At 44.5% G+C, this 24804-nt stretch overlaps 1 protein-coding gene across 1 annotated transcript; it reads right to left on the bottom strand.

Annotated features, from left to right (window-relative positions):
* Window positions 1-798: 798 nt before the first annotated feature.
* USP14 (ubiquitin specific peptidase 14) lies at window positions 799-20642 on the bottom strand. Its single transcript, XM_084279745.1, has 16 exons — window positions 20451-20642; window positions 17962-18107; window positions 17287-17319; window positions 15328-15432; window positions 13552-13655; window positions 11463-11521; window positions 9451-9581; window positions 9089-9169; window positions 8218-8297; window positions 7088-7202; window positions 5258-5323; window positions 4873-4965; window positions 3786-3914; window positions 2698-2758; window positions 1616-1723; window positions 799-1488 (listed from the first exon to the last, which is right to left on the bottom strand). The coding sequence occupies exons 1-16, from the start codon at window positions 20464-20466 to the stop codon at window positions 1337-1339; spliced, it is 1479 nt and encodes a 492-aa protein (XP_084135871.1). The 5' UTR covers window positions 20467-20642; the 3' UTR covers window positions 799-1336.
* Window positions 20643-24804: the final 4162 nt, after the last annotated feature.

Genomic DNA, 24804 nt, shown 5'->3' with positions numbered 1-24804 from the left:
GCTGTCCCCCCCAGTTCATCATTGATGCAGCAGCATAGTCTTGTGTGGGTATTTTGTGCAGGGAGGGGGTGCAGATTTTTGTCTGCCTTATTTGACAAGCCTGACCTTATCAAACTGTGACAGCACTGCTCTGGCCTCAAACGTGCTTCAAATTAGACTATGTAGGGAGGGATCCTGACTGGAGGATTCCTACCACTGACTGATGTGTGATGTAAAGGTTTGCTGGACCAAGAAAGGCCTCTGCTGGAACTGGATGGAGGTGGTGGGGCTTGTAGACCTGTGTAGCAACTGCTGCTTCTAGAGGGTTGCTGGTGTCCTAGCCATTCATTAAGTGCATCTTGTCCTGTGTAGTCAATGCAGGTCTCTCTGAGCCAAGCCAGGCAATTTAACTCCCGCCAAGGACACAACTGAAGGCATTTCCTATGGACACAGACAAATACCAGTACAGCTCTCTCAGAGAGGACTGGGACACATTAAAAATCAGATCCTCTACCCAGGGTTTGATTTCTGTTGGTGGCCTAGTGCTGTTCTGGCTGGAGGCACACCAAAATACTCTTCTACTGCAGCCGCCCACTAGCACACAGCTGCTGTACCCCACAGGGAAGGAGCAGAAGTTACTCAAGTAAGCAGCCACCACACTAGACTTACCTGCTGAGCAACAGGTAACAAGACAGCTTAAAAAAAAGCGGCCTTACTCCGTGGCTGCTTTGGGACAGACACTCATCAGCGGTGGCCCAAGAAGTGAAAACAAACACATGCTAACTACGCTACCGAGACATGAACGCTTTTTAATGGAGACACATCGTTGATAACAATTTATTTGGAAGTAATGAGATGCCAGCAACAGAACAGCCAGAGGCAGTGGGTCAGGCTGGACAAATACTTGACTGTAGCCATGGCTGTTGGCTATGGGCAGCAGCACTGAGTTACACAACAAGGCAACAGGCTCTCTTCTACCTTCCTAACAAAACTGCCAGGTAAGGCAAAGGATGGACAGCTACTGAATGGTGGTATAAACCATGCAAGAGTAACAAATGTGAGAGTAGGTGTGTAATAAATACTTGATGACATTAGAGAGGAAGGGGGAGGGGCCAGGCTTATTAAAAAACAATTATCTTCCGCAAGACATTAAAGCTATTAAGTATTGTCACTGCCACAGTGGGCAGCCCAGTCCAGCAGTGACTAGTTGGTACACGGATCGGTTTTGAAACAGTATCCCTCTTCACGTGAAAAGGTTTGAACAGATTATTATCCACTTGCTAAAGCTCTGGGGTTAAAGAAGTGATCAGTAATCAACATTTATTTCACACCTAGGCAGAATGACTAAGACCGAAGACTACTGTTCTGCTTCGTCTTCAATGACTTCGATTCTGCGCGGCCCGTAGAGTAGAACATAAGCTATATGCCAGTCTCCGCCCCCAGATAACCTCAAAATATCTTCAGGTGTAACAATGCTGACTTTGTCATCATCGAATTTAATCCACTCATCTGCAAGAAAAACAAGAGGAGTATTTGTGGTTGAGGTAGGTGAAACCTAAGTGACCCGAACAGCCCCTTAAAGGAAGAGGCTTGGGAAAGGTGGTGAACGGAGCAGTAACGTGTTGGGCTTTTTTACCTTGTTTCCTTTTGACCCAAGACACGTAGTGTCCAGAGGAACTTGATCTGCCTTGATGTGTTAGCACTGCCTGCAGGTCGTAGTAGCCACAGTTATTAGACCCAATATCTAAAGGAAAAGGGGGAAAAAAAAACCACCTTACATGAGTCTTACACAAATGGGATCAGCATTTCTAACAGCACGTGCCAGCCACACTGCAGCGCTGGGGCTGCGTAAGACCCTGCTTACAGCAGGGCTCTCAGCCTTGCGAGCGGCACGCAGCGGCCACAACAGCTCCTCAGGAAACAGCGCTGTCCCTCTCCGTGGCACAAATGCACACCCAGGTGTGATGCAAAGGCCGTGTGCTTAAGGCTCTAAAACAGTGCAGCAGGGTCAGTAAAACGTGCAGATGTGTTTGGCCAATGCTTCCTTCAGCTCAGGGTGAGCCAGGAAAGGGCCAGGACTGAGGTGCTGAGCAGGGGCTGCACAGCGCTACCCCTCTGCAGTTAGCTCAGCTATGCTGTTCAGTTTCTCAAGGGAAAGACTGAGCTAATTCCAAATGTACCAAGAAGGGTGTTAGTCACCCCATGCTCCAGAATACCCTGTTTGTACTATGCTCTCAAGCCAGTCAGCACCCCCCCCCCCAGCCTCTCCTTGTGTCATACATCACACATAAACCTTGGGAGGCCCTGAGTGGTAACAATTCAGGTCAACAAGACCTCTAAGATAATTTCTGCACAGCATGAATGCTTGGGACATTCAAGCCCCCAGAGGAGGCCACCCTAGTGCCACCACAGCAGTTGTAAAGTCCTTTTTTGTTTTGATTTCAGCTGCTTACCACATCACACACAAATGCCTTTTAATGGGCATGTCTTCTGAGTGTCTTCAACTTTGTCAGATGGGTGACAGTTACGTCTTTGAACATCTCAACAGCATTTTGACTTGTCTAATCTTTCTATCCCCAAAATTCTGGCAGTGCCTTAAGATTAATCTTCAAAGTCACTGCAGATAACCAGGTTGTCAAAATATTCCTGCCATCAGGTCCACTCAAACATGAGTAAATAGGAAGTTACTTTACAATAGGTTTGCTTCCCAGTACTCACCGTCAGGAAAAGAAAAGGGCTCGTATTTAACTTCTTTCTGTGCACCATCACTTTTACTAGACTAAAGAACAGAACATGCTGAATTAGTGTGGAAGGGTTTTGACAAAGCTTTAGCACAATCAATCAAATACTGATTCTCCCTTCATTTAAAGATGTTTCTAAGCTTGAACATTTTTTGTTGAGCCTGAAAGAAGTTCCATTCCATTTCCAGCTGGACATCCAGTAGCCCAATCTAAACACGACCACTGTTTAGAGCAAATACATAACCCTTTCAGCACGTACTGCCCAGAGGGACTGTTCACCCACCAGAGTTATGGGTTCTGAGCACAAAAACCAATCCTGCTGTTCCTTGGTGTAGGGACTCACTAGCAGCAGAAGAATGCCAAAGACAGGCTCTGAGAGCCACTACATTCTGGTTTAAACCATCATCTTTTCCTTGCTCCTAACTGTACAGAGATGTGAGCTTTATCCAGATGTTTAAATGAAGCTGCCAGGAGTTAGGCCATGACAAGAATTGTGAACTTTAAAAAAAAAAATTGGCTAAACCATTACAGTTTGAGCTCACTTACTTTTTTCCCTTCATTAAAGGAAATTTAGGTTATATAGACATGGTAGGAGATGAAACCATTTACCAGGTTTTGAGCATACAGTCTTTTAGTTCCCTGGTACCTCTGTTCCATGTTTCACACTTGCACGACCCTTTCCAGCTGGGGTGCAGGAAACAGGTACCTGTGCCCCACTGAGCAAGTGATTCGCCAGCAAGCAGTGGCGTTCTGGGACATCCCCAGGGAGCCTGCAGACATAACACTGGTAAGCAGCAGCACTACATGTCAGCACATTTTGAAATGAAAAAATAAGCAATGTGTTTGTCTGCAGTACCTCCCATCAAGGGGTCACATCAAAGCAGAGACTCTATTTTCATGAAAACACACAAAAAAGGTCTAAAGCTCAATACCGAGGAGTTTGGATGCTAAATAAGAAAGGAAGATACTCAAGGGAGTCAAGTCTTATCTAGTCTTTACTGGTACCCCGATCTGAGCTGCATGACTCTTTAAGGAGAACATCCACAGAGCTGCCAGAAGACTTACGTTCTTTGGCTGTTGATTTACTTTTTTGTCTTCTAGATCTTTGAATTTTGATCGGTAAGAAACCATTTTCTCCTGAAGGTCTGGTGTACACAGCTCGTACACATCCAGCATAAGAGGAAATTTAACATCCTAGGAAGTAAAAAGCACCAGGGTTATTATTAGCATACTTTGGCGCTCACTCCACATTAAAACGTTCCCCCATGGGGAGACACCACCACATCTAAGTAATTGCATCTCTTACCACATTAATGACAACTTCATCTATTGAAATGCTGCTGACAGTACTTGTCTAATGGGCTTCAATACTTCCACAGAAGAACATCTGATTCAGTATAAACAAACCATCATACACTACTACATTCAGCATAAATATTTACATTCTTTATTATTGGCTGCCATACTTTTATGAAACACTTATGCAGGCCTGAGGGGGAAAAAAAGTGCACATGGAATGACTGTGCACTCACAAAAATGTCAATTGGTATGACCCAAACAATCTCCTAAATCAGTTAACACGTTCCTTCAATCTTTATTCCCTTGCTTGTCTTGTAAGGGACGGGCACCATCCGTCATGATGCTCCCTGGGCAGCCTGGGGGGTCCAACAGCCAAGGCCAACAGAAAGCAAAGCTCGAACACGTCGCTGTTCACAGCTGGGTCTCGCGTTGTCAGTCACAGCCAGACACTTCTAACAACTGGTACAGGAGGTGCTTGTTAGCACAGACCTTTCTCATCAACAATACAATGCTGTGCAGGGACTGAAAGCACAGCCCTCTCCTTAACTAAGGGTTTCCTTCTGAGCCACTGGTGAAAAGAGACCAAGAACCACCCTGACAGTATTGGAGCCAATTCATGTCTGCCCCTGTCTCCCTGCCCAGTCCATTCTGGTAGTACCAACTGCCACACATCACCACACCTGGGAACAAAGCAACTTTGCACTTATGCAAAGAAAAAGGCACTGTTGGTATTTCTAAGTGCAATTTGAAACCAGTTTAGCAAAGAGCTATCAAATATTAGTTGTCTACCTATAATAAAAATTAATCGAAAAGCATAGAAAGGAATTAAAACTTCAATATGCCAAAATCTTACCTTGAGAACTTTGGCATTCACAGATTCTTTCTCTTTGTAAAAAAATCTAACCATCTGAATTGTCAGGTAGGCTGGCAGGCGGCTAATTTTAGACTGTAAACAAAGAAAAGAAGCGATTACTTTGGATAGTCACAGAACTTGTATACCTTGAATGCTGCTCCTCTGCCATTCTGGGAACGTATCTGTACACAAACACATAGGATATAACAAGGCCTCCTATTCTGAATCCCTGGAGTGTAGTCAAAGAAATAATTTTCTACTGGTCTTAGAATTTCTTGTTAGTAGATACTCACTTTACAACATAAATCCCATGCTGTTGCAGTGATAGCTGTGTTTCAGAACAGAAAACTGACAAGAGTTAGAGAGCTACAGAAGTGCCACTCACAGATTTGATATAGAGGGCGTTCCTCTGCAGCGTTGGGGACAGTTTGGTGATTTCCTCTTGAAGACGCTGTGAAAGAAGAAAAGAGGCTGTAACACAGAGGTTCATCACAAAGCACAGCCTGAAGAACAGCTCAGCATGGATAAACAAGCCATCAACTTGGCAGTGTCAGGTTAATGGTTGGCCTTGATGATCTTAAAGTTCTTTTCCAACCTCAATGATTCTGTGATTCTAGGAACTAAAATCCTGTTCCACTCGTCTCTCCCTATCAGCCTCACCACACATGGGATTCTGCAGTTCCTGGGCAGAAAGACCGTGCCCATTCCCTTGTTCAGCTCCAGGCTCATTCCTGAGCCCTGACACCACCGGGATGTTTCTCTCTGCAGAAAATGTTATTCTGCAGGAGTAGAACTTGCAACTTCCACACCTCTATTTGGTTACAAATGTGTCATGTCATGGCTGGGACACAGCTAAAAAAAAGTACATCTCTGAGTCTCCTGGGGCAGGAGTATTTGGATGTTTCTGAACCCTCAGACTAAAGCAGTGTGCAAGGATACTCATACAGTGGTACTACTCTGCTTCCAGGGACCTTCCCAAATGCAAGGAAAGACTGACCCAGTTGTTAGTGCTGTGACTCTTGCTACAGGCAATCCAGCCTAAGAGTTGGAGAAGAGGAGGCTGAGGGGAGACCTTATCACCACGTACAACAACCTGAAGGGAGGTTGTAGAGCAGTGGGTGATGGTCTCTTCAGCCAGGTGACAGGAGATAGGATGAGGGAAAATGGCATGAAGCTGTGCCAGGGCAGGTTCAGAGTAGATGTAAGGAAAAAGTGTTTCACTGGAAGAGTTGTCAGGGCCTGGAACAGGCTGCCCAGGGAGGTGGTTGAGTCACCTTCCCTGGATGTGTTCAAAAATAAGGTTGATGAGGTACTTAGGGATATGGCTTAGCATAGGATGGTATGGTTGGACTTGATGATCTTCAAAGGTCTTTTCCAACCTTGTGATTCTGTGATTCTAGAAGGCCCTTTCTGGCCTGAAAGTGGGGTTTCTTTTATCATAATCTTTATAATTTGCAAATATTACCTATTTTATCTTATTTCTATTTCTAAAGTCTGTCAAAGCAGAAAAAGCAGAAACCAAGATTATCTGAGCACTGTGCGACTTGGTCCCCTGCTGTACAACGCAGATCTCTACTTCCAGCCCTGCTCGTACAGAAATCCTCTGCAAGAGCAGGTACTGCAACAAGGGTTCTGTAGCAGCTCCTCTCCTTGCTACTTCAGATTCTCCAAAATCCCCCCAAAAAACTTAGCAATATATACAAAAAAGCACAGGCTACTTGGAGAACTCCAACTTACAGGAACAGTTTAAAGATGACATCATGTCATGGAAAAATTAACCCCTTCAAATTGGCAAAATTTAATTTAAAGCTCAATTGTTCATCATTTGTTTTTTTTTCTTAGGATGCAGCAACCAAAACAGCACCCTGGTTTAAAACCAACTTCTGGGAGTTTTGAGAACCATTTACAATGTGCTTAGATCTTGACACTACTCAGTCTGAAGTAAAAAATCCAGTTTTCAAACCACAAGCAACATACTGGCTTGCACTTGGTTACCTGCACAGGGACAGCCACATCAGGCTGAAAAAATGCTCTGCTGAACCCTGGTTTGCATTAACATGATTAATTTTCACTTCCATCATCCCCCTGGACACCCCCCAAAAACCTTGGAACTTTGTAAAGCCTGGACAGCAAACATCAATTCCAAGTCACAGATTGAAAACACAGGTTAAAATCAGATTTTAATTTTATAAAAAGAAAAATTACAATGGCTTACCAATTTTAGTCCTGTAAACAGATATTTCACTTCTTGGTTGATAAAGCAGCTGAGCTGAAGCAGATTCTCCTTTCCTTTAGTTACTTCCTCTTCCTCAGCTTCTGTACATTTCATGCTTCACAAAATTAAGGAAAATCATCACGCTCCAAGAGCTCAACTACTGCTCTAGTGAAAAGACCACGCACACCTCTGCCACCAATCCTTCTCGCTCATCCCCTTCCTTCTAACAAGATACTTTTCTGACTGCTCCAAGTTCTACAAATGCTGCCAGCATCACATCCTGAAGGCCTGCAACACGACATTCCTGCCAAGCCTCTTCCTCCTGCCATGAGCTTATGTGTCATTCCTCTTAGCTACTCATTCTGCTCCTCCCAGCCACTTCAGGGATAACAAACATGGCAGCACAGGGAGTAAGATGTGCATCTCTGGCCTCAGAGAAGGCCTTTACTCTTCATTAATACCATTATATGAGATACACTACCTCATCTAGCAGGGCGTTTCCTTACTTCAGACAAGCAAAATGCACAACGTCTTTCTAAGAGTGCTGGTCAGTCTAATCAGGATTTTGGGGTGGAGAAGTGGGAAAACAGTAATACTTGGCAAGAGACATGTGCTTTGTGGTCTCTTTGTTCTTGCTATAAGAAAGCTACTAGAAAGTTGCCACCTGCCTTAGTTTCTTACTCATCTAACAGTGATTTCTTTAGAAATAAATTGGATGGACAATCAAGCTATCTTCTGTCTACCTTTAGTATGCCAAACATATCAACAACACTGCCTTACAAGCAAAAAGAAAAACCCAAACCCAAAAAACCCTTTTATTTGGCTAAAACATCTCAGCATACTTGAAACAGAAGACTGGCAATCTTGCCTGGGGAGGAAATCAGGTATTTAAACTGAGTGGGGTTTTCTGTAAACTTCCATTGCCATTCCTCCTCCCTGCATCATCCCCTCTCCCAAAGTATACCCAACCTTAACTCTCACTTCTGTGTACTCATGGAGCAGGCCATTCTCTCTCTTCCCTGACACATGCTTTTGTTTCTGTACTGTTTTGGATGACACTCTCCATCCTCCCAACAGCGACAGTGTGGAACTACTCTCACTCTTCACACCTTGCCCAGCCTTTAGGATACGCTGTTTCAAATTCGATGCTGAAGAACTGATCAATTAAACTCTTCTTTTTAGAAGCTCCTGCTGTAGCTCCAGAGTCTGTCTGTAAAATAAATTTTCTGATGATGTAACTTCAAATAGCACATCAAGACAGTTTTCCTCATGACAAAGTAACTCTGTTTATTTGAATTCTTTATGGGCTACTCCTTCACCTTTCAGTGGGTGCATTTTCTCCGTCAATCTCCTTACACTGTACAAGTTTCAGAACAAATGCACTCTTAGCAGGCTACCAAAGCCACCTCACAGCCTATCAGCCAGCAAGATTTCAATCAAAATGTCACACCTCCCAGACCCCCAACTTAAATCTGTCTTAAATTTTAAGAGTGGCCTGTCAGATTTTTGCCACTACTGAGACTCTCCAGAAAACAGTTTGCAGAGAAGAAAACAGTCAGTCTGCTAAAGTCTTGGGTAAAAAACTTTAAGCAATTTCTTATCAGGCTGATTAAGATAGCTGACTGTTTCAAACAGCATTTCTGCAGCCAACAATGCTGCAGAACAAGGATTTATTTTTATTTCCACACCCCCAAAAAAACAATTCTTAGTGCTAAATTCACAGGTTATCAGGGTCAGCTGCTGCATCCTCACAGCCACCACCACACTAGTCCAACAGATGCCTTACAAAGCCCAAAGGAAAAGAATTCCTGCTGTACAGCACAGCATGGCTGACATGGCATAGGCAGCATTACACTGAGACACATGAGAGCACAATTTCACTGTGTCTACAGACACATGTTAAAGAACTCACACAAAACAGATAATCCTTAGCAAAGAATATGTGAATCACAAGCACAGCACTATAAATCCTAACTCTGGTTAGAGTAAGGCTACAATTACCTCCATAACTGTATCACCTTCTATGCCTTCCAGCTTCTGCTGTAGTACCCTCATCATCTGCACCCAGCACTCATTGGCATCCTAGGAAGGAAACAGAACATCATATCTGCGTTATGATGTAGTAATATTAAACCCATCGATCTCTACACTATAAATCCAAATGTCAGGATTCCTTAATTGAGCATTTCTCCCTATTCCACCATACATTTTCACTTGATATGACATTCCTCTTTCCTACATGATACAAAAGCAAATGCAGTGAATTCACTGGAATAAATTGTTTTCCTGGGAGAATGAAAGGTTTGAATTATTCTTAAACTTCCAACATATTTTCAAACAATAAGCTAAAAACCAGTCTTTACCTGCTGAAGGTATTGTCCTTGATCACCCTTCTCTGCAAACTGTGGGAAGGCCATATGTAAAAACTGCAGGAGGATGATAGGCGGGATACTGGACGAAGTTTTATCCATGGAATCAAATAAGTCTCTAAGAGCTTGGAGAAAAAGTGAATGTGCTTTGAGAAGTGGAAAAACAATTCAAACTCAGCAGGAAGTTCAAAAAGAACAACAGAACAGCAGCAACATTTAAAGACTGATCATTTAACAGTGTACAAACTGATCCTTCCAAAACAGGGCCAAGTAACAGGTACGCCTAGGATCTCATTTGTGAACATGACTTTACAGGTGTAAGCATGACAGTTCTGAGAGGCTGGCATATCGTGCCTTGTCTTTCCTGGCTGCCAACAGGAAAAAACCAACAGAACCAGCCCACAACACTTCTTGAGTAGTTCTCATTTGAAACATATCTGAGCAACGACATTTTCACAAGAGGACTACACATGGAGAAACCAGGAGGCACTCACAACCTATCCTCTAGAGCAGCTTACATTTCACCAGCTCCTGGGAAAAGTTTTCATTTTTCCCAGCTGAAACACCTGGAAAACACTCATGCTTAAATTAACACCCAGGAAAATAAGGATGTGTGTGCGTAGCCGTGGCCAGCTTATGACTGCGTGCAATTTGATGAATGCCACCGACTGCATGACAAGGGCTCTCTCTTTAGCTCCAGGCACACTGCTACATGTCTCATCTACCCAGGTTATGGCATTTTACAGCCACAAAACACTTCAGAGACACTCGTTCATCCTCACAACAACCCTGTGAGGTAGGCAACAGCCTCCGTGGTCACTAATTTCTAAGTAGAGAGAGACTAACGAATTAGACTATTGAATAAGTGAATATAGACAACATTACATGGAACCAAGGTCAGTTCCTTCCTCTCTTTAGGAAATTACCTGCACTGACCTTGATAAAAGGAACAACTGATATAACACAGCAATTAAAAAAATGCCGTAAGTGTCATGCAGGAGCTCTTGACCAGCTCGGCACCAAGGAATTAACTAAGAATTACTCAGATCTTAAAACTCTTAAGACTCCTAAGAAGCAGAGCTGTCACCTTAAAAAGAAAGTAAGGGATACAAAGTAAAGGCAGTGAAAAGGGGAGGGGCAGGCATGGTTGTATAGAGTAACCATTGAACTTACCACCCCAAAATTCGATCAGCAGGCATACCCACAAACTGGACCTTTCCTTCCTTATATTTTGTTTTTCCTTAAATGGACTGGTAGAAATCCCAGTGTCCTGGCCCAGCATCTTAGTGGGGCAATGAAATAGAGTAAAAAAAGAAAAAGTGGACAAGTAGTACCCTTGGTCAAGCGTAAGGGGTCTAACTAGAACTCTAGTTAGAGCTTGGGAGATAAGGGGCCATCGTGAGCTCCCACATCATGAGCACCCAGATCACCACAGCAAAGGGGAACTTTCCCTCTGAAGACACTCCTTTCAGTTATGAAATCTGGATCTTCAGGGCAAAGGCTAAGACCACTTTAACAATAATGCTCAGCTAATAAATCATAATAAAAATATGAAAGAACCACACATTGTAGGAGTATGGTGCTAGCCCACCATTAACTGAAACAATGAAATGCTTGGGAAAATATCTCTAGGCAAAATGATCAACTCAACAGATGGATGGATGAAGTCTGCTTTAGGAAGTTCCAATTACTTTATGCCTACATGCAGAACAGTCAGAGGCAGGAATGATTTCTATCTCAGCCTAGATCACACTCAAATAGATTTCCCCTAGCGTGCAGCTAGGCAATAGGCAAAGATCTATGCTTTGCGGCCACGGTCGGAATAACCTTCATTTAAAGCTATTAGCAACTGAGCAAAATGAACCTTCAGGTGCTTAGCAGATCTGAAATTCCTCAGGCATATGCACTAGAGAAAAAAGCAGAGAGCTCTAACTGCAATTTTCACCTGCAGTTAGCAGGAAAGCACGTGCTAGCCCAAAGCCCTGTGTTCTGCTCTAAACACCAACCTGCAGTAATGTATTGAGCGGAGGCCATTTCTCCTGAAGCTCTTAAGGCACCACCATACCTAAAAAAGAAGAACAATCATTTGTATGCAATTAAATGCAAGAGAGAAGAGCAGTCAGCTTCTTAAATCATAGAACAGGCAGCAGCCTGGTGTATTTAAATGTATTGAAAGAAACCAATCACCAAAACAGAAGTGACTGAGGATTTACTCACACTCACCTCTCAGCTATTCTGCAAACACTGCATGGAAGCAGAGGAAAACTGGCATCCTTGGCACAACACACATAGTTTGGATACATCACTGCTGCCTCCCCAATCCATTCACTGCAAAGACTCAATCTGCTTTTAAAGGAACTGAGAAAAGTCCTGAATAGAAGCTACCCTGACATGTTTGGCATGGCTCCTTCAGAAACATGGAAGAAAACCCACCACCTTCAAGGGTTGGTGGTAGATAAGATGCAGAGATGGTGGGCAGGCTTACTCTCTTCACAGCAGAAGCAGAACGGGGAGAGAAGCAACATTTTTCTTGGGGAGATACTTCCTACATTAAAAAAAGTCTGGGAGTCCACCTGTATTACTAGAACTTCCCACTCTTTGAGCAATTTCTTACTTCACCTCCTTACAGGAGGAACAGACGGCCTCCCCAAAGCACGTAAGCCTTCAAGCAAAGGGTCTCGTGCATTCTGTAATATCAGACTGAACTTTAAAAACTGTCCACTGCAAGGTGATGAGCAGGAAGCTTTCCCTGTCGTGCTACAGAACAGGGAGCACCCTTGCAGAGCTCAACAGGGCAGGTGGTGAGAAATGAAGCCATAACGGTGAGCCTTCCCATCTGAAGCCTTTCGCCTCTCTCCTACTGCCATACGCCCTTCCATGCTGTCATCACCTTGAAGGTGAAGACTTTGGGAAGGCCAAATAAAAAGCAAAGTCTCTAGAGGAAAAGAGTGGCAGCCTGTGAATCTGACTTCCCACAGACAGTAACCTCCTACTGCAGTCTGATGGGTTTATAGGCTGCATTTTAACATTTGGTACATCAAATCTGTTAAATGTTCTGATCCAGTGCACATTCTTCACAGGGAAACATGGAATTTCTTAAACTGACAACACCAAACATCAAGAAAAAGCTTTAAAACAGAGTTTCTGTATTTCACAAATATTTCCCAGTTCTAAATAATAAAGGTTTACCTACTGGCTTACTCTAAGTACTTAAATAGCTAGTGCTTACAGTGACCTAAAGTACCCAGCTGGGCACCAAGGTATCAAAAAGCAGTGTATTCTAAAGGAACTAAGTTAAGTCCAAGATGGCAAAGCTCTACCCAATCCTCAGAGTTTTAAAATATGGATGGTTTTCTCATTATAATTAATCTGGGGAACAAATTCAGGATCACACTGCCATGCACTCCATTTTTTCCTCCAATCTTCATTATTTTCATGTTTCTCATATACTCCTCACCAAAAAAAAACCCCATCCACTTCCACATTACAGAATCAGAACAAATGAAAGGAATGCTGTAAGGGCTCGACTTCTGTTCCCTACATATCCACATGAGAGTATCTCCAGGTTCCTCTAATTTTCCACCACTGTAACACCCACAGTCCTATCTCAGACCTTCCTGCTGTAGCTCCAGGGACCAAACATTGGTAACATCAGAACTCCATAGCTGGTAACGTATTATGCTATAAAGCCACTGAAAAAACACCCTCAAAAGAACTGGACTCCAGTTCAATTCTTTTACAAAGAAGAGGACCGTGCAACCACACACCAGAAACTCAGGGTCAGGAGCTCAGGAGCCTGTTTAAACATTTTAAACAAGTCTCAACAGGAACTATTTTTCAGTTATTCAAAACATGTTCTCTCCACTAAAAGCCAGTTCCAGCATATACAGAGTCTTAAGTTCTTTAGTAAGTACAGACTAACACAACCAAAGGATGAAACTTAATCAATCTCACTATGTTAATCTTGAACAGATTTAAAGAATAACAGATTGTTACGATAATCCACACTAGTATGGAGACAACTGTTCCACAAAGTATCAATTTCCTAAGGTAAAGGAAACATTTTAGTCAGGGTATCTTTGCACTGAATCCTACCTTTTAAGGGCCTCTTTCACTTCTGGCACTGAGCGGATACACTGAACCGTAGCATTCATGTAGCAAGTGTTGCCAAGGTTTGTCAATCCACAGGGCAATTCCATCTACCAAAACATTGACTTGGAGGTCAGAGAGGTGTGCAACCATTTTTGTCTAAATGCTGTAACTCAACATCAACTTCTAAGAGAAGCAATGACCAGAGATGCACAAAACCTGGAATATTCCATCAAACTTTATGAAAGTTTTCCAGATCCCTTTTCTGAGATATTAATCATTTCACCATTCGGTGCTTTTACAGGACATTCAGGAATGCTTTGGATTTTTTTCCATGCATGTTTAGTTTAATGAGCATATTTTTCAAGCAGGCAGTCATTCAGAAAGTTCAATTATAATCTCATTCAGGTTTTGACCTTAAAACTCTATTTCCATGAAATTTCCACATGAATACATTTGTACCAAACACTGATGTTTTAATTAAAATCTGTTTTCAGTGAAACTTTGAATGTGATTAAGTTCATGGTTAGAAACAAAAGCATTATTTAAACTCCTCTCCAGAAGGCTGCAACAAATTATTAATTTGATCCTTTCAGACAACTTGTGAATTTCTGAAGTTTTGACAAGTGTGAAGGCCAAGGAATAATTAAACTAACCAGTTTCAGAAACAACTATAAATCACAATACAATAGCATTGTTCTTTATTTTTGCCTTGAATCCTGCATATTTGTATAGCTGTCAGGGAAAGACAAGTGGTTTATGAAACTGGAGTGGTGCTGCATAGCAGTATCACTTAATTATTTTAGGAAGAGGGAATTCATTTGGCTATGTATTCCATTTTTAATGAATACATGCAATACAGGCAACTCAATTACAGGCAATTCAATTCTGAGGTATAACAAGATTTGAATCTGAGAAATGCCATGTGACCACCCTTTTCAAAGTGTTATCTGACACTGAATCATCTCCTCGTTTGCCTCTCCGTTATCTCAAAGTCTGTGCATAGGGGCAGAGTCAGAAACACAGGGGTATCCTTCACCTGCTGGTGCCATGGAAAGCGTTAAACACTCCAGTACAAAACCAGTCCTAAACTACAGATGTGTTTTCATACAGACACACAAAGGAGTATTCCCCTTCTGCACGCACAGTTGGTGAGCTGTAACACTGTTTCAAGCATGAGGAAGAGCTCTTAGTTCAAATGACTGATGAGAAAATTAAGCCTTTCAAATTATAGTAAAGAAAACAACCAAGAGAGAAGTAAAAAAAAAAAATAAATTGATTATGCTCTTCCAGACTTTAGTCCCATAAAGTAAAACATCTAATTTATTCCACTAATGTCAAACTTACTTTAGTTTTTCAGAAAGAAAGGTTTACCTTTCTTACCTGTTAACAAGCACAAAACACACTCCACCCCAAACAAACCCTAGTTACCTGTCACAGACATCAAGGTGGCATATCTACAAGCTCTTATTCAGGCAAAGTTCAGGACACTAATTCACCAAGGGCAATATAACTTTGCCCTTGAAAACACCAGCAATGCTGGTTTTAGAAAATTTATGAAGCTGCCTGCTTAAAGATTAAACAGCATTAGTTATGAGACTCTTAAATCACGGGTTCTTCATCAATGCTACCAAGTTGGGTCATCAATGTCATGTTTCCTTTGAGAAACTGTACGTGCTAAACACGTTAGTTTCAAAATCCCCTTTCAAGCCACAGCAAGTATTTAAAAACGTGCCATTATTCAAAGGTTTAAGAAGAAACCAAAGTTTGAAACATGCTTACAGCTGAAGCCAACTGCTCCTCTGTCATGTCTTCTACAAAGACAGGTCGAGAAACTGGCTCTTCTGGAAGCGCGTCTGCAGAACCCATCATTAATAAGGTCATCCCCTTGGAACAGTAAGAAAAGCAATAAATATTTGAGGGCAGTTATTTCCACTTAAAAATAAAAATTAAAATCATTAAGCTCTTGGTATATTTCAGCTATTATCCCCAAAACAGATACAACCTTTCTCTGAGTTTACAGAGCTGACACTGCACTGGTTTTTAAGAGCATACCTTGATTTTCTCGTTATCTAGAAGGTACTTATCAAGAACAACTCCACAGCATTCTCCATACTATGAATTTCTACTGAACCTGCTGAGCTTGCCAGCAGCTGCCAACATAAGGTTCTGTTTTAAACTCAATTAAACATTCATGGAATACCCCAATGTGAAGTGTTCACCACCACCAGGAATCAAGCAACACTTCAGGGCAAATACTCCTCTCTCCCTTAAGTCTGAGAAAACACCATGGAAACCAAAGGGTAAATGGCTGTTTGAAAGGAGCTGTAATGTTTGAGCTTCTCAACTGACAGTCTCGACTTCTCAAATTCAGAATTCTTTAAACAACAACAACAAAATTATCCTTCATCTGTAGCCTAGGATCTGGGCAAATACTCAGGCAGGCATGAGTAATAACGAAGACCACAGCTCTAAGTCTGGAATTGTTTATTTCACCTGAAAAACAAGTGGGAAGGGGAAGCATCATCCTTTGGTCAAGGAAGACCCAAGGACACAAAACTCACTGAAAAGTGAAAAATAAGCAAATGACCCTATCAGTTTAGGCATGAGGAGTAACATTCAGGGGGCTAAAGAAAGCAGTCAGGTTACCATGCTTGCTGGACTAGCATAAGGAAAAGGAGTTTTTCAGCAGGAGTAAATCCACACAGTAAGAAAGGGAAGAAAACGCCTATCTGGGGCCCTGCAGAATACAGTGCTTAGGAAAAGGTGAACAATGGAATGGAAATAAACTGCTTTGACAGTGCAAATAAATCCTTAAAACTTGCATGTGATATTATTAAAATGAATAAAGGCAGCTATTAGTGTAATGGTATGCAGAAAAGGACAAAAATATTTTGTACTGGGTTTTTTGCTACAATAGCTGCAGCTACAGGCTGCAGACAGATGTTTGCAAATTAATTACACAGGTAAGAGTAATGCTGCCTAATTCAATCTGCTCAATCAGAACTGGAGCAAAACCTACAGCAAACAGATGTTACAAGATACCTACAGGAATGAAAATGACAGAAGAAAAAAACCCAAACAAAAATCTTTGTGAATCCCTGTCACAATCTTATATAGGTAAGGAGCACAAATACATTCACCTGATGTTTTCTTTTTGAACTATTCAAAGGTGTGGATAACCATTACTGTTTTTAAACAGCAGCTACAGGGTACAGGAGAGCAAATTTCAGCAGGCTGATCACAGAGGAAGTAGGTGGAGCTGTTACTTCAGCATCTGTAACACAGCCATTTTTCACACTGGGGACATACAAGCACCTGGGACAACGCTGAGGCAGGTTCACAAGCTCTCTCTAAATAACATCACTTATTATTACCCCCATAGATAGACCACACAGAAGAGCTGCTGTCTGACCCAGAACATTTCTTGTAAGGAATACATGCTCCCTAGTACTTCAGGGAGATGGTGTAGTTTCCCTGTTTTTGCCAAAAAGTTGGGGTTTGGTTTTGTGTTGTGGTTTGTTTTTTTAACAAATCAATGGTCAGAACTTTCTAAGAGTGCTTAGGTATGAAAACTACAAAATTATTTCTCATTGAGGTTTGATTTTTAAAAAAAGAGCTGCTCATTCAAACTGAAAGAGCAAGAATTTCACATTTTCCATTAAACATCACAATAAAATCAAACCAGTAACACTTAAAATCTAAATTTTTAGTAAAATTTCATTATTCATCTGAACTTACATTCTTTATTTTTAGGTTCCCCCAGTCATCATCCTGTATTTGAAAGGAAATAAAAGACAAGTTAATTACCTTGCAGGAAAAGACAAGCAAGCATTTGCATTAATATTAATCGTATATTTCTAAATATACAATTGTGTCTCATCAAAGATTCCACGATATTAACTATTTACACATCATCAAGTCTTGTCTGACTGAAATAAAAAGCAGCCAAGTCATCTTTCCATCTGTTGTTCAAGTCTGCATAGAAGGAAACAACTTTTGTAGGAAAATTGCCTATATGACATTACACCAGTAAGTCCCCAGCAAAGAAGCGTTGGAGAAATTTTTCTTAAATAAGCTAAAAAGCCAAAAGTTCCATAAGATTCTGAACATTCAAAAGGAATGGAGGAAAAATAAATAAATCACCACCACCAAGCAGAGTGGTGTTTGGCATAAAAGAGTGAAGATGTGTTTTACAACTGCAGTGTACCTCCCAACCACTCAGCAGCAAACCTTTGCCACTAGTTTCCAGAAGCAGGCAATGAATCATACCAGATTACTTCTGAAAAGTGTACTTGATTTAATACATACAATGAAAGATCTTCTGGAAGGAAGATCCTGGGATATGGTCAGTGCTCGTTACGTTAGAATGTAATTAAGTTAGAAATCTTATTTTAAAAAATAAAGGATTTCTACCTTCAGAGTTCCTCCTTTAACCATAACTTTCTGTCTAGCTGGCTGAACTCCAGTCAGGGCGAACAACTGGGCTTTGAAGACCATGGGAGGTTCGTCAGTGTTGAGCTCCACGCCGTCGAATTTCTCTTTTCCCCATTTCACATTAACTGCAAACAAAATGTTTTGAAACCAGGTTATTTCCTAACACACAAGAATGCAATTGCCAAGATTAACCAAGATTAATGGAATTACCAAGATTTTAAGTTCCAGGCTTCATACTCTTTCAAAATGTTCACGTTTTTAAGTCTCAAACTGGTCAATAACCAAGCCACAGAGCAGCTGTTCTACATACATACATACATACAACAGAACATACAACAGTTCTGCTGGCTCAGACACCTTGTAGAAACCAGTCTAAAAAAAATCCTACAAAACAATTGCAAGCAAGATGTAAGTACTGAGACACTCTGCAAGCAATAAACATTTATAACAGCATTAGAAATTCCATGGGCAAATCTTCACAAAAGCAGCTCGAAAGCAGCTCTCCCAATCTCTTGGCACTGGCCAAATTCCTGAAGGAAGTTCAGACGTGCGGTTTCAGCTCAGTTTTCCACAGCATTTCCGTTCCCCTTCAGTGACAAACAATACCACACTCTTTAAAAGCAAAGCAACTGTCTGACAGCCATGGTTTTGGCCACCTGTATCGTTCATGCAGAGCTACACAAGACCCATAAAACAACATGCCTCCTGCTTCCTTTCAGTGGAAGGTTAACCTCACAGTGCCATTCACAACACCACCATCAGTGCCACCCTCCTCAGTTCTGACAGCGTTCACACAATGCACCTGCATGCAAATACAAAGAGCCTAGCAAGGGTTGCAGCTCCAGAAGCTCTGACCCCAGTAAAGGTGCAGGACTGGAGTTAAGTGGAGTGGGATTTGGTCATACAAAGTGTAACTCTTGACACTGGAAACGGTATCACCAGCAGAAACATCAGGCAGGAAACCGTATCCTTCCTTCCACCTGTGCTTCAGTTTTAAAGCAAATACAATGTGGCAACTCTGAAGAGTTTTGTGTTGGGAAAAACCCCAGAGTCACCAAGAAGGTTCAGATTTCAGATGCAGGCAGTGCTTGTGATGGGTAATAAGGAAGGATAACCAAAACTTTGTCTGTGTTAGCCTACAATGCAACTCAGATGACTGTGTTTTCAGTATTTCTAGCGGAAAGTACCTTCTGATTTTCCCATCCTTCTGGGTTGTTTTTCTTTAAATACTTCTATTATTTTGCATATTAAAGATCTACCAACCACAAGTCTTTTCCCATTTTCCAGGAAGACGACCCACTCAGTCACTGAACAAGTCAGCTGCACTGTCTTTTAAATCTTGTCTTTTCGAACAGTCGTGCATCCACTGCAGGAGAGTTACCAATTATCAATCTGTACTGCCACCGGTTTTGAGACCTCAGCATTCAAGAGGAGGATACTGAAGAGCATGAGCACCTTCTCTTCAGAGACCACTACCAAAATTTCACCAGAAGTTTTCCAAAACAGAAAATTGTTCATTTGAAAACAATGGAAACTGAGAAAAAGGAAGGATATATTTGTCCCACAGGCAAGGCTTGTGCATATGTGCTAGAGCTCTGGAGGAGCTACAGTGTCCTGCTACGCTGACAGCTGGATCCCAGCTTCCCAGCCACAAGTCAGAGAGCAGAGAAACGGGGACTGTGTGAACCGAGCCCTTCCACAGCCCGTTCCTCACACAGGGGAAAGCCCCAGGAGGCCAGACCTGTGAGACAAGTAACCGGTGCTAGAAATGTCCCCGGGGGCCTTCCCCTGAAACTTTCCTTCCCAGCACGGAGGCTGGCGTGGGATCGCCATGTGATTCTAACTCCTCTGGGTTTAACTCGGAAACGGGGATTTATAGAGGTGAGGCAGCTGCACCTATACAGCCTGGCTCGGCAGGGATGCGGAATTACGGCTCGTTTGACAGGCAGCAGCACTCATCTCAGTACAAACCAAAAATAAAGCAAGAAAGGGCAACGCCGGGGCACGTTCGCCGGCCAACGACACCCGTTCGCACAACCCAGCCGGGCCCAGAGGGCCCTCCCGGCCATCAGCAGCGGAGTCCCCTCGACCCAGCCGGGCTAGGCCAACGCTTCCTCCTCAGGCAGCCAGGCTGCGCCCCGGCCCGGCCCGGGTCGCGCTGCTCGGCAGCTCCCGCCGCCGTGCTCGGCAGGGCGCGGCGGACACGTGCCGGGCGGCGGCGGCGGCAGGACGGCGGCGGCAGAACGGCGGCCCCTCCCGCTGCCCCTCGGCAGACACCGCCCGCCCTCCTCCCGCGCGGCGGCGGCGGCGGGAACGGGCCTGGTTGGGGGCGGCGGGGCCGCTGAGGCGGGCCGGTCGCTGAGGCAACAGCAGCCGCCGCAGGCGCTGCCCCCCATCCCCGCCCGCCCCACGCTGCAGGCGGCCGCGGGCCGGGCCGGGCGAGGGGCGGGCGGCGGGGGCCGGCTCACCTGAGAAGAGCGGCATGGCGGAGGGGGCGGGCAGCGCGCCGTGTCCTGGAAGGGCGCGGTGGCGGCGGGGGAAGTGAAGGGGCGGCGGGCGAGCGGCGTTAGCGGGGGAGGGAGCGGGCGGGCGATGGCGGCGGCTTCAGCGCGTCCCTCCGTCCCTCCCTTAGGGTCTCATTCAAACCGGCCCCTCAGGATGACGCTGCAAGCGGGGCCCGCTCTCCGGAAGCGGGGCGGGAGGGGCTGCGCGCGCAGCGGCGGAAAGGCGGGGCGGGGCCGCCGCCCGGCCGGAGGGCGGGGCGGGGAGGGGCGGGGGGGGGGTCGCGCGCAGCGGCCGGTAACGGGCACTCGCTGGCCCTGAGGCGGAGCGGAGTAGAGTGGGGACGAGCGGCCGGGGCTGGGCGCCCAGGAGGAGGGCGGCGCTGCCGCTCCGGCCGTGCCGCAACGGGCTGTCCGCGGGCAACGGCGGCTGCTCCTCAGAGAGCGGCGTGCGGAGAAGCGCCACTGGGTAACGGGACTTGTCCCTCAGCCGGGAACGTGTGACCGGCCTCGAACGGGCAGCTGCCTGGGTGCCGCGTCCGGTTAAACCGGCCGCAGATCCAGCGGGTGAGGCACCCGGGTCGGAGTTTGGGAGAAGCCCCGTCCCGCCGCGGGCTGACTCCACTGTTGGTCCGACGGCGTGGCGGGGGGGCGAGTGCTGAAGAGCTGAGGTGGGTCTGCAGGCGTTTTGGGGGCCTGCCCGAGAGCTGAGATTGCACAGGGGAGGAGGAGGGGGAAAAGGCCCCTAGAGCAGGGGCTGTGTCATTAGCGCGGTACTGCGTGCAGGCCGGCAGGCCTGGCAGGATTTATTAGTGCTGGAGGGTGGGTCAGAGCAAGTCCAGATCTGTTAATGAGAGGCTTTTACGTGATGAAGTGCCATGTGGCTCAGTTCTGAGGAGCACAGGTTGTTAGGTGTACCCTCAGATGGTACAGGCAGATGCTACGATACAGCTAAAGGCGGAGGGAAGGTGGGCAACAAAGATGATCTAGGGGCTGGAGCACCTCTCCTATGAAGGAAGACAGGCTGTGAGAGTTGGGCTTGTTCAGCCTGGAGAAGAGAAGGCTCCAGGGTGACCTAATTACGGCCTACCAATACTTAGAGGGATCCTACAGGAAAGTGGGAGAGGGACTGTTCAACAGGGAGTGCCGTGACAGGACAAGGGGCAATGGCTTCAAGCTGAAAGGGGGCAGGTTTAGGTTAGCTGTTAGGAAGAAATTATTTAATCTGAGGGAGGTGAGGCCCTGGCACAGGCTGCCCAGAGAAGCTGTGGCTGCCCTCTCCCTGGCAGTGTTCAAGGCCAGGTTGGATGGGGCTTTGGGGACCCTGGTCTAGTGGAGGTGTCCCTGCCCATGGCTAGGGGATTGGAACTAGATGGTCTTTGAGGTCCCTTTTCAAGGCAAACTGTTCTATGAAGCAAGGCAAGCCCACAAGGCATGCTTTAGGCACATTTCTGATGCCTGAACAGAGAAGGCAGTCTTCATTTTAAATAACCAGGAATTAAAATACTGCATTTACATCTCTTGTTTCTTTAAAGGAGAAAGCATGTTATCCAGTATATTGACAGGTGCATTTATTAACATACATTTTATTTTCTATGGGGAGCATAATGTTCTTGGGAACCTTTCTGTGTATCTTCAGGCTCTAAACATTTTACTGAGCCTGAGTACTTCGCAGCACAGGAAGGATCAAATGACATTAACTCCTGTCTCTCAGACAATTGCCATGCATGTTAAGCTCAGTAATTTTAGTTTTAAGTGCTTTAGGTCTGATGTTCCAGTGTTCTGACATGTCACAGTGCTTTACACGTTCAAATACAAGCTTTTTTCTCATGGTGAAGGTAAACACTCCACTCTCCTGCACTGCAATCTGTGGCTGTCTCCAAATGAGCACCCAGCAAATGGGGAACAGGATACTTGAACAAAACTCTGATGTTCATTAATGGTTGTGGAATGCCAAACTGCTCTTTTCATTCCCTCTTCACAACTCCCTATTCCTGCTGAAGGAAATGGGGGAAGAGTAGCTGTACCAAACCCATCTGGGTGAAAGTGCCCACATCTCCGGCACTGTGTGGGGCTGTGCAAGGCCCAATAGCCATGGGCAGCCTGGGCAGGGGCAGCTCCTGGGGGCGTGCATAGCACAGTCCAGGTGCTCCCAACCCAAACCAGCCATGTTTGATCCCTATCTCACAGGAGCTATGAACTGACAGATACAGTGTGGATAGGGCGTGACTTCTAACAGCAGATGATACAGAAATACATGGTAAAGAAAAACATAAGCTACACAGTATCTTCTGTTTCACTGCTACCTGTCCTAGCTCAGCAGCTTTGAAACTCCCTGTTCTGGGCTACTAGGGATGTATGTTAAGGGGAAAGAACAACAACAAAACCCTATTTGTGGCGTTTTTTCATGTCTGTGACTAGTGCATAAGCATTGCCCAGGAGAGCTCACCAGCTCAGAGGTCAGCTCAGCACCTGCTGCCCCTCCCCTCACTGCATGATTCCCAACTTGCTCCTGGCCACAGCCTCGGGCTGCTGCTAAGCCCTGCTTGTGGGAAAGGCAGAATCCTTTTCTTCTCACCCAGATGGGTTTGGTACAGCTACTCTTCCCCCATTTCCTTCAGCAGGAATAGGGAGTTGTGAAGAGGGAATGAAAAGAGCAGTTTGGCATTCCACCACCATTAATGAAGTTCCCAACTAATATAGTAATACAACACAGAAAAAAGGCCAAGGCAAATCAAGAAAAACATCACCTAAGAATGTCCTTCTTGATTTCTCTGCATGTGTGAAGCTACGGCTTCTCCACTAGAAACAAAGCCAAGGTGATTTATGGTGGTTCTTCATAGCTTACGCACTCACACCTCTTGATGACTCTCTGGCACCGCATCAGGGAAGCATAGGCAAAATGTTCTGGGGTAAGAGCAATCATTAGCAACAAGAGTAAAAGCTATGCAAAACAGGAAAAGAGCTGGAAAAAGAGGAGCTGCAGTACAGCACACTGATGATTTTTTTTTTTCTGAGCTGCTCGGTAGAAGTTTAATAATTATTATTTTTACCCTGAAATACCTTTGCACGGTTGAGATCACAGCCATTGCTTTTCCTAACTGTAGGAACCTTTGGCTGAATTTGTTACTCCAGGTGCAGCTACTCTGGTTGGTAGGCACCTTGCTTACAGTAAGCAAGTGCCGACATCAGTACACCCGTAATTTGCATGTCTAGACTTTATTATTACAGCGTTTTGGTAGCACCTTCTCCCAGATGTACAAGTCAATGTAATTTCACACTTCGTTACGTCTGCTGCCTTTCCCAAGTAAAATCAGCATTTAAAAAGAATTGCAGGATCGCAGCAGGGCTAAAAAGCTACAGAAGCAGAAGTCTGGACCAAGCTCTAGGCAAACTTGTTTCTTCCCAATCCTTCCCCTCTTCCCACCAGTCATTATCTGTTTATAACAGGGTTTGTGCTATTTTTCAGATTCATAAATGGGGAACTACAAGATAGGGCTTTTTTATTAAGAAGTTATTCAAGCAAGCATTTTTGAGCCTGTGCAGGTAGCCAGGGAAGCAGAAAAACACTCCAAAACCTAATCTAGGTCTGGAGAATGATCTGGCCAAAGGCCTTTTCTATTGCTACAATAATTCTGTTTCCTGAAATAATGTATGTTTTTAAGATACGTTTAATCAACATACTGTCAGATTTCCCTTGAGATTAAAGCAGGTCACAATTTACCCTTGTGTTGCTTGGTAAGCTAGTCCACAACATGCCAGGTGATATGGAAGGTAGTTTTTGGTGTACTCCATCCACAGCTTTGGAACTGCTGACATCTGATGCAGCAAGCTCGACAGAGGAGCTTTCTGAAATTACCATGTCACCTACCTCTGTTCATCTGTACTTCCCATACAGGCAATTTGTCCTCCCTTGCTCCCCGGTTCTACAGGCCTTGGTGGATTATCCGGGGAGGGCTATGGACAGCTGGCTTCATGGCACACGCAGGCCCTTCCAAAACAACCCAAAACCAAACACCCAAATAATGTCACCAACAAAACCCACACACTCCATGGGTGTTTGTCTTTTGAAGAGGGTTCCCTCCCCCCACATAAGCGGGATTTCTGCAGCTCCAAACCTGCATCATGAAGTAATCACAAGGCAAGCTCAGGGTGTTGGTGGAATAATAAATGCAAATCAGGCTACTACAGCAGGCCACGAGAACAGGGGAATAAAAAAAAAGATGTTTCAGAGTTCCTTGAACACTGTGCTGCAAACACACCTTGCTTAAACAGGTATGCTGCAGTCAGGAGAAAACACCATGCCAGTCATTTTCAAAAG

The sequence above is a fragment of the Gallinula chloropus genome, assembly GCF_964237585.1.
Source record: "Gallinula chloropus genome assembly, chromosome: 2".
NCBI classification, from domain to species: Eukaryota; Metazoa; Chordata; class Aves; order Gruiformes; family Rallidae; genus Gallinula; species Gallinula chloropus.
The sequence above is the reverse complement of the archived record's forward strand: the minus strand, read 5'-3'. Positions and strand labels throughout refer to the sequence as shown.

Excerpts from the sequence above, each read along its gene's own strand:
- USP14 (XM_084279745.1), bottom strand. Across the intron at positions 5,324-7,087 it reads TGTTTACAGGACTAAAATTG|CGTCTTCAAGAGGAAATCAC; the intron begins GTAAGCCATTGT and ends CTTCTTTCACAG. Across the intron at positions 1,724-2,697 it reads GCCCTTTTCTTTTCCTGACG|ATATTGGGTCTAATAACTGT; the intron begins GTGAGTACTGGG and ends CTTTTCCTTTAG.